Source organism: Daldinia childiae (genome assembly GCF_008694065.1).
Source record: "Daldinia childiae strain JS-1345 chromosome Unknown Scaffold2, whole genome shotgun sequence".
Lineage (NCBI taxonomy): Eukaryota > Fungi > Ascomycota > Sordariomycetes > Xylariales > Hypoxylaceae > Daldinia > Daldinia childiae.
Window position 1 is genome coordinate 3001017 of NW_022984643.1, and position 13667 is coordinate 3014683.

A 13667-nucleotide genomic window follows, 5' to 3' on the forward strand; every position below is an offset into this window, starting at 1 on the left:
GAAATATCAGGGACGAAGGGAATTAAAAAGTTACAAGTTCGTTTAAGAAGTACCTAACTTAACATTGTAACTTATACCATGCAATGGGCACCTAGATGTATAAAGTGCAACTCTTTAGATAGAAAGGGATCATGTGTCCTCCTTGGCATTTGCTACGGAATAGAATGGATCCAATCGTGATTATCGTTCCAAGTAAGCTGCTCGTTTGGCTTAACCCCCTAACTCCCCAAGTTTACTAAATTTATTCGGCCTGTCTGGGTACATACATATGACTAGGGTTCGGCCTGTTATTACTTTTCTTCGAAGTTTAGTTTCTTTACCTCGTCTATACTTTTTTCAGATGTTTGTTTCACCTATCAGCCTATTTTTTTAGACCCTGTTCCGTGTACCGACAAGCTACCATTGGCACTGGTTGTTCCTTGAATTTGTTCTCCTTTTTCATATTCCCTCGCTCAATTTATAACGCAGCTAGCCGTCCGCGTGTGAGGTAGAAAAGGAGAACCAAAATTTTTGATGTTGTGGCGTTCAACAATTGTCAATTGCTTTCGACACCTGAATACTAGATTCTCAATTCGACCTTTAACATACTCTTGTATTCTCTCCTTCGCCGCAACCGCAGCGACTCCAAAGTTACACTCCACTGCAATCAATTCTCCGACCCAAACATTCGCAATGGCTTCTCATTTTGCTAGCATCAGCGGCGCCCGATCTAACGCCAACCCCTATAGGGTTTTGATTGCCGGTGGCTGCTATGGTGGCCTAGCTGTGGCCGTCAATCTACTCGAAAAGTGCGACACTATCGAGTCTCCTATCCCAGTCGAGATCACCATTGTTGATGAGCGCGATGGCTTCTGTACGTAGAACCTTTCCGCCTCCCGCTTCCCTACATCTCATGCATGCACCAATTACTCCAATTTTGTCTCCCCTTCAATTATTGTTAGACTCTGGAATTCCAACTGACTGGTAATCTTGTAGACCATGTAATTGGTTCACCTCTTGCTTTGGCGTCGAATAGCTATGCCGAGAAGGCCTGGGTAAACTTTAAAAATATCCCTGTGCTGCAAAGACCGGACGTACGGTTCGTCCACGGTACTATCAGTAAGGTCGATTGCGAGAATAAGACAGCAACGATTGTTGAGCAACCAGACCAAGTATCGCGAGATGAAGTGTATGATTTCTTTGTTGCTGCCACTGGACTCCGACGTGTCTGGCCTGTAGTACCGCAATCAGCGAGGAGAGATGACTATCTTGAAGAGGCCCGTCGACACATCGATGCCGTAACTAACAGCACCGCACCGGTGCTCATTGTTGGTGGAGGTTAGTTCACCTATTCCTAGCATGTCGATTTTTAAAACCTCTTTCTAACGTGCAAATAGGTGCTGTGGGTATTGAGATGGCGGCTGAATTGAAAGAGGTTCAACCCAACGTCAAGGTTTCACTAGCGCACTCCCGGGCTAAGTTACTGTCGGCCGAGCCGCTCCCTGATAATGTCAAGGACTGTGCTCTAGATCTAACAGAGGAAGCCGGCGTCGATGTGCTCTTGAACCACCGGTTGAAGAGTAAGACTCCCATCAAAAATGAAAACGGCACCGAGGTATTCGAGGTTGAGTTCGAAAACGGCCACAAGATGATTGCGAGCCAAGTTGTCATGGCTATCTCCCGCAGCGTACCGTCAACCACTTATCTCCCCGAGGATTCACTCAGCGAGGACCGTTACGTCAACATCAAGCCAAATCTTCAGTTCTCTTCGGATAAGGTCCCTAACGCCGAGTCTCACTTTGCTGTTGGTGATCTGATCCATTGGTCGGGCATCAAGCGCTGCGGCTCAGCCATGCATCAAGGCCGCTATGCGGGGTTAAATATCCACCAGCTCATGCTGCAGGACATACAAGGAAAGGAACCTGTGTTCAATGAACTAGGCGAGGTTCCGCCCATGATCGGCCTCGCAGTCGGCAAGAATGCCCTTTCATACGGTGGGGATGGCATGAAGCACGGAAAGCAGGTAATGGAATGGTTCTTCGAGGAAGACCTAGGCTTCAGAAGTAAGTTAACCCACCACAAGCATATCTCACCTTGAAGCTCCAGTGCCTTCTTAGTCGATAACTAACATTTTCCTCATTTAGTCGTCTGGGATCATCTTCGCCTAGGTGGTATTAAGGCGTGAATAGACCGAAAACTTTCTTTCCGCGTCTTGCTTTAATTGGGGTATATTGGCGTCATTGGGGTTCCGGGGTAAAATGATTTGACGATTTAAGACGCAATTTTCGCGGCTATCTTACGACTGCATCACATAAATTAGATAGTTCTTGTTAGTTAGTTATTAATATGAGTATAGTTCTCATTCCGTTAAAATGTATATATGTGTTTATTTGGTTTATATGGTTTATTTGTGATAACCTGAATGAATCTCCATTAATGATAAATATGAGGTGATATGTAGAAAGTTAGGTTAGGTTAGGCAGGTAAATCCACATCGACGCCCCCTAAAAATGATAAGCGTAATCAGCTCGAGGCTTTTTCTTTTCCCCTTTCTTCCTTCCACGTCGCCATACCACGTGACAACATCTCTACAACAACTTTAAATCTTACAATTTAGGGAGTAATCCAACTAAAGTACCACCAACAACCTTTTCACTTTCCCCAAGCGGCGAGAGCTGGAAGAAGCGCTCACGGGAGCACCGTACAAATGCCGAACGCTTATGCGGTAAGTCGACGAACTTGTCAAGTCCGAAGCCGTGCATGAAATCGTACGCTAGGACCGAGCTATTGGTATATTTCGGTTCACCCACTACGTACATCGTGCGCGGGTCGTCCAGGAATAAATAATGCATCAAGCTAGACCACCACGCCGTCACACGGTGCGGGCCACGGAATCGTATGTCCCCCACCAGTGAGTGTCGTCCTCGGTCGAAATCTCCCGCGCTGTAGTACGCGCCAAGTCGGTCTTCCTATAAGTAGAAAAAATAGTTAGCGCTTGAGCATATGGGCGCCAATGGGTATGTGATATGATCGTCAAGTCGCACTAAGCTTTATCTTACGTACCTTGGCCCAGTACACTTCAAAATAGGCAAAAAACGTGTCGTCGAAAGCGGCCAGCAGCGTAATCTGGTGGGGATCGACGTGAGCGCGACGCAGATACTCGCGATGCTGCTCAAGGGAACCTGTCTCATTCCACCCCTGCGAGACGCGCGGGTCGTTCTGCCAGTTGTGGAATAGCTCTAGGTGTTCCGGGTTTTCCCAGTCGAGCGCAACCATGCTGAAGTTCTCGCGTAGGTGAGGGATCCACCGACTATATACCACGGAGCCCGGGCGCGGCTTCGCAGGGCGCCGCGGGTGCCACGCTGGAGATCCGCTGGCCTCGGATGTCATCGCATGTTGGAGTGGCGTTAGGGGATATGTGGAGAGTGGTTTTGGCAACGAATTGCCATTATCTTGGGGATCACTGCCGGAGTCGGGGACCCAGACACTACGTGGTCCGAACGGCGAGCCGGCGCCCTGCCAGAATGTGCTGCGCAAGATAAGTAGCTCGTCGCTTAATCCAGCTGCTGTAGGGTGGTCAATGGCTAGTAGAACAGCCTTGAGTTGCGCCACGAGAGCTTCACGGCCAGGTCCCTCGAGTGTGAGGCGGAGCCCTTCCGTCGACGGCCGTACCGTGAATAGCACGTATATCACGAGCCAGGCCTGAGCTAATGTGGGTGGTGTTGCGACGTCCCATGCAATTGTCGAGCTTGGAGAGCGGCGGGCGCGACCCCATGGTGTGTTGTTGGATTCGGCCGGCCGCTCGCTCGACTTAAGGTCCGTAGGCTCAGTGAAGAAGAGCGTGTCGTTGTCAAGGCGTTCTGGTAACGGTTTCGTTTTTGCTTTCACCTCGCTAGCAGCATCTTCTTGGGGCTTCACTTGGAGCCAAGGAGTAGAGTCTGAAGGGCGCGATGTCTTAACGAGAGTGTAGGACGTAAGGTAAGGATGTGGGAGCTTGAGCACCGGCTCGTTGGTAGAGGGTGTCGCCATTGCTAAGGAAGGGATGGGGTGTAACGTGATCTACAGTTGCGATTGGGTATCTAATGGGTATCAATTGGAGGCGTTTTTCGATGTTTCTTAGGAACAATTACTTGATTACTCGAGAAAAAAACTACCAGAAAGGAAATTTCTTATTTGCAGTAAAAATCCATGATTGTTCCCTTCCCGGACAAGGCGTACCAGCAAAAGTAAATGGAGTAAATTCATTAGTCTACCGAGTTATTCCGCCAGAACCCTGGTCAACCAGTGAATTTCTCTTCCTATAAGTAAATCATTCTCATCTGCCAAGTACCCTGAAGTACAATACCTTGTTCGATAGTTCCTAATAGGTAAGCATCCTTGATTTCCACTTTCCATCTCCGTATAAGTGTATAAGTCGTAGGCTACCATGCTCAATTTTTTTTTTTTTTACACACTAATGCAATAAATCGTGCGGCCAACGTCAACGTGTCTCAAGAATTAGCCAGCCCATCCTGACATGCTGCCATCCATGATCTAACAGGGACTGCGGAGATTGGGAGGGTTGTGTACTGGGGGGTAGCAACGAACCGAGGCCATGGCTCTTGGCGGTCTGCAGAAACGGATCAGATAACTTTAAGCGGATGGATTGGAAGACATGAACCATGTTAGCTTTGGAAATGGTGTGTCACGGCTAACGGCGGATCAGATAAAAAATTTAGCTGGGAATTTAATAGCGCGTCTAAGAAATGTTGTGGGGTGGACACGGATCTGATAAATATTTCTCGGACCGATACCGGCCTTGAGAGGTACAGGTACTAGACTTGGATACATTACATATCGTTAAAGGTACATGATTTAGTGTCGTCATTAGTGTCTAGTGTATTTTTCTCTATATATTTTAGCTCTTTTCTAGATGAAAGGATAACCATGATTTACAAGTCTTTATATTTCAAAAAGCGGGACTAGCCTTTAAATGGAATAAATTAAGAAATTGACCTCATAACTTGGAACTAGCTGACATCATTCTAGGAGTAGTTGATCACTATTAACATTGCGGAACCCTTTAAGTTAACACGATAATTGCCCGAGTGCCCGAGTTTACGAGGGATGCCCGAGTTTACGAGGGATATTGTCTTAGGGTCTGGTTTACGAAGTAGGAAGTTCGTCTGTGCGCGAATTTTAGGCATTTTTATTGGGTGCATCCCTAAAATAAGTGGAATTTTCCAAAGTCCCCACTTTCATCTTTTTCTTAAAATACGTATCTTTTTGCTTCCGAATCCCTGGGTGCCGAGTCCTCCTTTTGGGTGGGTAAGGGTATCAAAGGTGAGGGTATCGAGGTCAGGGTGCCGAGCCCTCCTTTTGGGTGGCGAGCCGTGGGTGAGGGTATCGAGGGTGAAAGTATCAAGGTCAGGGTGCCGAGCCCTTCTTTTGAGTGTCGAGTCCTCCTTTTGGGTGAGTGAGGGTATTGAGAGTGAGGGTATTGAGAGTGAGGGTATTGAGAGTGAGGGTATTGAGAGTGAGGGTATCAAGGTCAGGGTGCCGAGCCCTCCTTTTGGGTGGGTGAGGGTATCGAGGGTAAGGGTATTGAGGTTAGGGTGCCGAGCCCTTCTCTTGGGTGCCGAGTCCTCTTTTAAAATATTCAATATATTTAACTATATAACCTCTGTAAACTCGGGCTATTGTGGCAGCCCTCTGGGGTGCCCTCCAGTGGTATACTCATGTAATCAATATAGGAAGTCTTTACCTTAGCACGATTTCAGTCTTCCTGTTTGCTTAACAATACCGACTCACATGTTAATGATCCATCGCATTAGAATTATTATTGCGTCTAATGCATCTATTCTTAATTTCTTATAATCGACAGCCTCTCTTATGCCTCCGTTTGAATTATCTTAACCATAACCAAAAAAAAAACGGTTTCCATGGATGTATGCATATAAGCCAAACACCTATATAAATTCCAAAAAATAATGATGAAAAAGTTATATTATCTTTTACCAAGCCCTAAAACCTAATAACCTAGCATATGAATTCTTTAGTTGTTAAGGTTTGTTATCGTAGAATTATGTAGTTGATTCTTTAAACCAACCTAAGTCTATATAAAACATACTGCTAGCAAACACACCAACGAGGTTTAACATCTATACTCTGAGGTAAAAATATACATAAATATCTTACTATTCTGGTTTTATTCTATTAACTTTCTCGATAGCGACAGCGATCGAAGACAAGGATACTACCTAACATGAGTTGATGGGACTTCCATTATTGACAAGTAGTTAGATAAATTACATATAAGCATAATTCTGCTAGGAACCAATATATTGTTCGTAGTAGGATGATAATGACGTCCAGTATAACCAATATACGGTCCCTATGTACTGATCCAGTAATTTGCAACTTAAATGGATATTCTTCTTGAATAAAGTATGAGGAGTATTGAAGGGCTTTGAGGGCCTCATCTCCGCATGAATAGTCGCAGTCTGTGAGGAACGGTCTAATTGTCACATAAATATACTATAGGTGTTGGGACAATCGTAACTAAAGCTGGACGAAAATAGCTAACGACGTCAGGGGGGAGTTCTCTCCGTAAGCTATGTCCTAAAGGTCAAACTCTTTGGTGTTAATCGTGATGTTTATTATCATAAAATGCCTCCCCTTCACTACACAAATTTCACCTTCCTTATAGCTGCAATACCCTGACGCATGTCACTTACTCCTAAAACTCTGCTCAGTTATTAATATTCTAGATAAGACGTCTAGGATAAAGGATACTTTCAGTATGCATAGGAGGTAGCTATTAACTTTCATAACTTAAGTTTAAGGTTACTAACAGAACAATGAAGTTGTTTCCACGCCTTTTAGGTCTGCCTCACGTTAGTTGTACCTACCAACATCGATGGATATCTAAGGGAGTAAGCTATCTAGAGTTCAGAGGAAAATACAACATCATTCATGTTGACAAATGGAAGGGAAAGCTTGCCCTAGTAAAATTAATGATCAAAGCTTCCAAGGATATCAGCTTAAGTGCCAAGGTAATTTAGAATGATCGGTATTGCAAAGCTACCTCATATCAATACTAAATTCAATCAAGTTGTAATATTCTAAGATGGATGAAATCTAACTATATTTTGGGCTATTTATATCATACCAAAATCGATGTTCTTATCATGATACCGCTATGTGTGCGGTATACGACTGATTACTAAGTCGGATTCGACCGATAGCCTGCGACGACAATCTTGGTGATAGCGGCACCATAATTTATTCCATATTTCATGCAAAGCCTGCGCACCAGAACATCCTCTGTAAACTATTCAATCTACAACCTCATGCGATATAATTTCTTTTGATTTATTATCATTATCACAGCTTCATACATTTATGATGCCTGCCCTAGACTTATCCCTCCCACCCAAACCGCCGGTGCCTAACTTCAGCTCTCCAATTCGTTCATATCTTCCTCAGAGGCCTTCGTCGGCATCCCAGCCTCAATACTTAACACCTCCAAGATCAGCAATACGTCCCAACTCTCAGAACCTCGCGCGATACTTGGTCCCTGTGCCGTTTCCTACTCTAGAAACTTATCAGCTGTCTCCATCCCCGAGCCTTTCGAACCAGACACCTCTTAGCTTCTCACCACTTCAAGGTCTGCCTTCGCCATCGGTACTTCCGTTAGGCGGGGTCGCTGCCTGGGGCAACATAACCCCGTCGCCTCATCTTCAGTCGCCTACAAATGGCGCTGTTGCCCAGCGACGATATCAGAGAAAGCGCGACTCGAGGATGATTCCTTCTACACGCTCGCCGTCTTATCGCTCGCCACGTCCACGTCCACGTCTTACGGGGAAAACGCCTCCTTGGAGAATCGATCGACGTAGGGCTTATGCGAGCCTGAATCTGTTCCAAGCCCCAGAGCAATCTCGTACGCCTTTGAAAAACATGTCCGAGCATCAAACATCACCCGATGGAACCATACGGTCAACACATTTAAAAGAATATGCAGATACAATATCTTATCTAAAAGCAGAATACACCAAAGCCGTAAATGCTACACAGGTATATAACGCACCCACCCCTTTTCACTAACTCCAACGTCAAACTGAACTACAGTATTAACTTGAGCAGCAGCAGACAACCTCCCAGGACGGCCCCGACCCTATCCGCCGATTGATTGAGCTGTATCTAGACAATGGCGTAAACTACCTCAGTGGCGAGGAGCAGGCATTGCTATGCAAGTACATTGATCCCCAGAGAGAAGACCAGCGAGACCTGGTGTACCGCTTGGCAGAGCAGATCCTGTGGTATACCCGCACACCCCCATTCACGTATAGACTCGCGAATTGGATCCGTGACCAAGACAGGAACCACGAGGTCTATTTTAGGTTGTTCCGCGAACGCTTAGACCTGCCAGACCCCGAAGAGGGAAATACGATGATGTCTCTAGCAGAAGTCGGCGAGCTCATGGACTGTCAGATTGGTCTTGATGCTTACAAAGAATGGCAGAAGAAACAGGGGGGCGGAGAAAAGCGTGGGAAGTTGTCTTGAAGTCCTTCGTCGCGGAGCATTATAGAGTGGTGAAAGATACTCGCTATTACTGCTACTCCGCTAGGTTAGTAATAGGGGCACACTCCCATTTGGACAGAGGACCATCAACGCTCGTTACGTAGGGAAGTTAGTACACATATAGCTAAAGCACAATTCTCGGGAATAATGGTTGAAAAGGAACATTAGTCGTCGAAAGTAAATAATAGAATAATGAGCAATGAATAAAGAATGATTCACGACGAGAATAGGTAGTATTCACGACGAGGATGGGTAGTAATAATGAGTTTGCTTGTGATTTATATCGGTAATAAGGTTACTTGCCATAGCGGCAAAATGTAGGTTCGTGGAATGATTCCAAAATGTCGGAACGGTTGGCCGGGGTGGAACGCTCCACCTATTTAAGGCCTCTGATTGGCTAAATCTAGATATTAATGGGGCGTTTTTTTTTAACCTTAGACCTACTTTTACACGTGAATGGCGGAATCGTTACATTTTACGAGATCGTTCCTTATTTTGGAATCATTTCACGATATTGGAGTGATTAGGTCTGATTTCAACGCTTACTATGCATGGCATAATTATAGGGAGGTTGTAATCGTTCCACGAACCAATATAGCCCTACTATGGTAGGTAGGTGAAAACTAAATTTGTATAACTATCGACCAATACGATGACTCCTTAGTTTTATTACCCAGCACATAATCCTACTTCTAGATCCATACGAAATAAGGATATAGTACTAGTAGAAGAGCAACGAATGTTTACTCTCTTCCAAGAGGCTTCGGCTCCGGCACGTAATCCATAGTACCACCCACACCCAGGATCCATAGCTGGCCAGGAGTTTCAGGCATTTCGGCTCCGTAGAGGAAGTTGTTAGGGAATCCCACATCAAAAGGAATCGCGGCCTCAATCTCCTTAATGTCCTCCGTAGACAGTTTGATATTCAGGGCCTCGATGTTTCCCTTCAGGTGGTTGATATTACGGCCACCAACGATGGGAAATACGTAGGGCGCCTTGCTGGAAACATAGGCCTGAGCAATACTTGTGATGAGAGTGTTCTTTCGCTTGGCAACTGCTTCAAGCACCTGGCTGACTTTAATATCAGCCTCGGTAGCTTGGATTTTGCGCCCGGGGTCACTTTTGCGCTGCTCTTCGGACTTGAACTTCCCGCCCCCTAGAGCTCCCCAGGGAGCAAGAGCCATACCCTCGGCACGGCACATGGGGATAATCTCGCGTTCAAAATCCCGCTGTGACGCGCTCCATCTACCCTGGTACACGCTGAACTGCCGGAGGCCGTTTTGACGGGCATACTCATTGGCTTTGCTGACAACCCAAGCAGGCGTGTCACTTATACCCAGGTGAAGCACTTTGCCGGCTGCGACGAGATGGTTGAGCGATTGCATCACCTCGGGGATGCTGGTAGAAAAGTCCCACCAATGTACGTAAAGCTAAAAATGCCACGTTAATTATACAGAGTAGAAAGTCAAGACAAGTAGTGACAAACTTACCAAATCAATGTAGCTGGTCTGTAGTTTTTCCAAGCTAGCATTCACCGAGACGTGGAGGCTCTTGGAACCATTGCCAGTAAAATTAATCATAATCCCCCCCTTACTACGCGGCCCGGCCTGGAAGTTAATCGAAAATTTGGTTGCGATGACCATTTGGTCCCGGTTACCGCGTTTCTTCATCCATGCCCCAATGCGTTTCTCCGACTCCTCAAACTGGTAGTTATTTGCCGTATCGATGAAGTTACCCCCCTGATTATAGAAATAATCGAGGATTTCTTCGGTGGTTTTCTCGTCACATTCACCCACTAAGAATTACGATGTTAATAAATATCACCCCCGTGATTCATAAGAGTGCCATAACTTACTGAAATCTTTCCAAGCATCCCCGAAGTTCATAGCACCTAGACATAGCGGGCTGACACGGATCGATGCCGTAGGGGAAAGCAAGCGGTAGCGAGCTAGAGGGGATTGGGGTTCAGGTGCTGGTGGTAATGCTACGTTCATAGACATTTTCTATGATTTTTAACGATGAGCGATGGTTGTACGGGTATTGATAGGGGGGATCTGGGCTTGGAGTAATTTAATTATGGATGTTAATCATCTACGTAGGAACAGTTAGGAGATGTTGTTTCCTTATAAGTATAATCAAAATGAACATTATTAATCCAAAAGCCGATATTTTCGGTGATGTGCGTCAATGTCACGTAAGTCGAGGGGTCGGTGTAGAATATACGAGGTCCGGATCTGGGCGTAAAGGCACAGGTAGTCGACCTTACGATTAGGTCTACCTATCTACGTATGATATTTCTGTGATGACTATTTGATAAGACTTTATTCGCTGACCTTGAATTATACTTAGTACTAGACCCTCTAGTGTTAAGTCCGGTCAAAAACTACATACACCCTATCAGACGATGATTAATGCCAACATTTCTTTGTTACAAGGTACCTAATTCTTCTAAAGATAGGTACCCCTCCCATATGAGTCGCATGCCGGCAATCATTAACACCACGGATTTAACCTATACTTTTTCATACTCCGGAAATACCAGGATTATAAATATCTACCGGACAGTATTCTATCCGATTTTTTGATGCATGAGGCTCGGATTTATGCCAGTCCCCGGAGTTGGAGTGGAGTGCATAAGATTTAAATAGCCGTGCATCGCAAGATCTGACTGCAGGGTGCATATCTAAATTTCGGTATTTTACCCAACCGCCACGAGGGTATCCATAGCATCGGTTTTAATAGATACCTACATGCAAGGTATATTTCTTTGAATATTATACTAGGGTGCATACCTACCTAGGTATCCACATATTAAATGGAGTAAGCTAGAAGTTGTTGGTTGGCCTCGAATGTCCTCCTTATACCTAACACCGACAATAACGTCGGTGATAGATTAACATGAAAAAAAGAAGGAAGTAGAATGATTAATTAGCAATAACAATCTCCCATTGCGCTGAGGACTCTTAAAGCTTGTAGTATTATTAATAGATGGCAGAGCCGTTTAAACCCTATCTCATGTCTTCTTTTACAAATATAGTTACCAGAAGTTTCGCTCTAGGATCACTAAGGTAACTAGAATAAAGGGGTTTAAGGATAATGATATTAATAATACAATCTTATATAGGGACCTGGATATATTCATAGTCGTGCTTATAATAATAATGTTAATAACAATGTTAATAACTTATATCTCGCTCTGATTATGAGCCCGTATCTCTCTCTCAAAAAAAAAGGGAAGTTTAGTGGAAACCACTATGGTTTCCTTACCAGCCGTCCTTATCTATTAGAAAATAATATTATCACTGGCATGATTTAGGTACCTGGATAGGTAGGTTGCTCGCGCTATGGAGTCTTGAGTGGTGGCACAGTTCCAACACTTGGATTGATCAACCATATGTCGTTACATCGGTTTCATATGCTTATAACAACACTAACGATACATACGGAACCCCATATTGCTAGATAGATGACATGCATCCCATTGAGTCACAGGCACTATATATCGGACTTAGGTGATTGGCGTACTGTATATCCGTATTACAGGAGAATACATCTATAAAAGCCACATTCAAGTTCAACTAGTTAATTTAGTCTTGAAAATCTGTTCCCCTATTCTCTATTTTCCAAAAATGACATCCCCAGTTTGGCTTATCACAGGTGCCTCGAATGGCCTAGGCCTCTCGTTCAGCCTTCGTGCCCTGAAGGCTGGCCATAAGGTCATCGGTGCGATGCGCAACCCAACACGGGCTGCTCAAGCCGTCGAGGCCATCGAGAGTAAGGGAGGGAAGGTAGTGCAAATAGACATGACGGAGTCTCAAGCCAGTATCCACGAGAAAGTGAAGGCAGCTGAGAAGATTTACGGCAAAATCGACATTCTAATAAATAATGCCGGTTACTCGCTCCTTGGGCCACTTTCGGAATTTACGTATGTATTCTGCCATTAATAAATAGTCTTGATTATGCTACGCATTGTGCTTACTTGTCATTCTCAGCGAGAAAGAAGTCAATACCCAGATACAAACCAACTTCTTCGGTCCAATCTATGCTATTCAGGTCAGTATTACTTGATTTACCCTCAGAGTCTATACGACGTTATCATTCTATAGTCGGCTTAGTCTTGGATTGATGATGTTACAATCGTTCCTAGACTTAGACCCACATTCATGCAAAAAGGGGGGGTAAGCACAGGTGAACAATCACTAATTCCGTGTAAAGGCCGTTCTTCCCGGGATGAGAGACCGTAAATCCGGGACTATCGTCAATATCAGCAGCATAGCTGGCCTAGATGGTCTTCCAACATGTTCACTATATGCCGGTAGCAAGTTCGCTCTCGAAGGGCTTAGCGAGTCTCTAGCGTGCGAAGTAGCAGAGTGGGGTATCAATGTGCTAATAGTAGAACCTGGCGCATTCCGGACAAACTTCCTACAGGCATTAGTCGCGAACGAAAAAGGCCTTCCCGAGCATGAAAAAGATACGCCTGTTGGAAAAACTATGCAGATTTTCAACGATATGGCGGGAACTCAGAGGGGAGACCCAGATAAGCTGGCCGACCGTGTCTTTGAGGTAGTAACGGGTGAAGGAGAAGCAGGTGCGCTGAAGGGAAAGATCCTAAGGTTGCCGTTAGGGAAGGACTGTTTGTCCCGAGTAGACGCCAAAATTGCAAAGTTAAAGAGCGACGTGGATGCATCTAGGGCAATAGCCGAAACTACGGATTTCTAAGGGTTGGAAAAGTGTACGAAACTTGGATGTACCTACCTAAGGTACCTAAGTCATCGAAGCTACTTCCGTAGAATCTATCTCGACATTGTTTCTTTCCAGTTTCATTTTAAATATGTTAGCAGCACTTGCCGCATTAACTAAATCTTCTAGGTGGTTCCTAACTCTATAAGTACCTGCTGACAAAATTCAAGTTAGATCTTTCCATAACTATGAAGTTGGTTCTAAACTCTATCTGCGTGGCTTGTTTGTTTTAGTTCAGCACGTCTCAACTTGACTTTTTCTTCCTCTTCTCATTAACTTTCCATCCTGTCAGGATTCTAGATGAGACATCTATTCCAAATGATATCTTCAGTATGCATAGCCATAGGGTCCCATGGCCAGCTTAGAGTCCCTCGCGGAACAACAAA

The 13667-nt window shown here is 44.9% G+C and overlaps 5 protein-coding genes across 5 annotated transcripts; 3 read left to right on the forward strand and 2 right to left on the reverse strand.

Annotated features, from left to right (window-relative positions):
- Positions 1-672: 672 nt before the first annotated feature.
- On the forward strand, positions 673-2164 carry GL218_01730 (Apoptosis-inducing factor like protein A; the record flags this gene model as incomplete). The annotated part of the gene is made up of 4 exons (XM_033578210.1): positions 673-853; positions 976-1317; positions 1377-2042; positions 2124-2164. The coding sequence occupies 4 exons, from the start codon at positions 673-675 to the stop codon at positions 2162-2164; spliced, it is 1230 nt and encodes a 409-aa protein (XP_033438514.1).
- Positions 2165-2585: 421 nt separating this feature from the next.
- On the reverse strand, positions 2586-4008 carry GL218_01731 (putative lysine N-acyltransferase C17G9.06c; the record flags this gene model as incomplete). Its single annotated transcript, XM_033578211.1, has 2 exons — positions 2586-2948; positions 3043-4008. The coding sequence occupies 2 exons, from the start codon at positions 4006-4008 to the stop codon at positions 2586-2588; spliced, it is 1329 nt and encodes a 442-aa protein (XP_033439439.1).
- A 3909-nt stretch (positions 4009-7917) lies between these two features.
- GL218_01732 (uncharacterized protein) lies at positions 7918-8523 on the forward strand (the record flags this gene model as incomplete). The annotated part of the gene is made up of 2 exons (XM_033578212.1): positions 7918-8034; positions 8104-8523. The coding sequence occupies 2 exons, from the start codon at positions 7918-7920 to the stop codon at positions 8521-8523; spliced, it is 537 nt and encodes a 178-aa protein (XP_033439442.1).
- Positions 8524-9284: 761 nt separating this feature from the next.
- On the reverse strand, positions 9285-10535 carry GL218_01733 (Norsolorinic acid reductase A; the record flags this gene model as incomplete). The annotated part of the gene is made up of 3 exons (XM_033578213.1): positions 9285-9971; positions 10032-10336; positions 10397-10535. 3 exons carry the CDS (start codon positions 10533-10535, stop codon positions 9285-9287), a joined length of 1131 nt encoding a protein of 376 aa, XP_033439441.1.
- A 1635-nt stretch (positions 10536-12170) lies between these two features.
- On the forward strand, positions 12171-13260 carry GL218_01734 (putative oxidoreductase YusZ; the record flags this gene model as incomplete). The annotated part of the gene is made up of 3 exons (XM_033578214.1): positions 12171-12466; positions 12534-12594; positions 12757-13260. The coding sequence occupies 3 exons, from the start codon at positions 12171-12173 to the stop codon at positions 13258-13260; spliced, it is 861 nt and encodes a 286-aa protein (XP_033438073.1).
- Between the last annotated feature and the right edge of the window lie 407 nt (positions 13261-13667).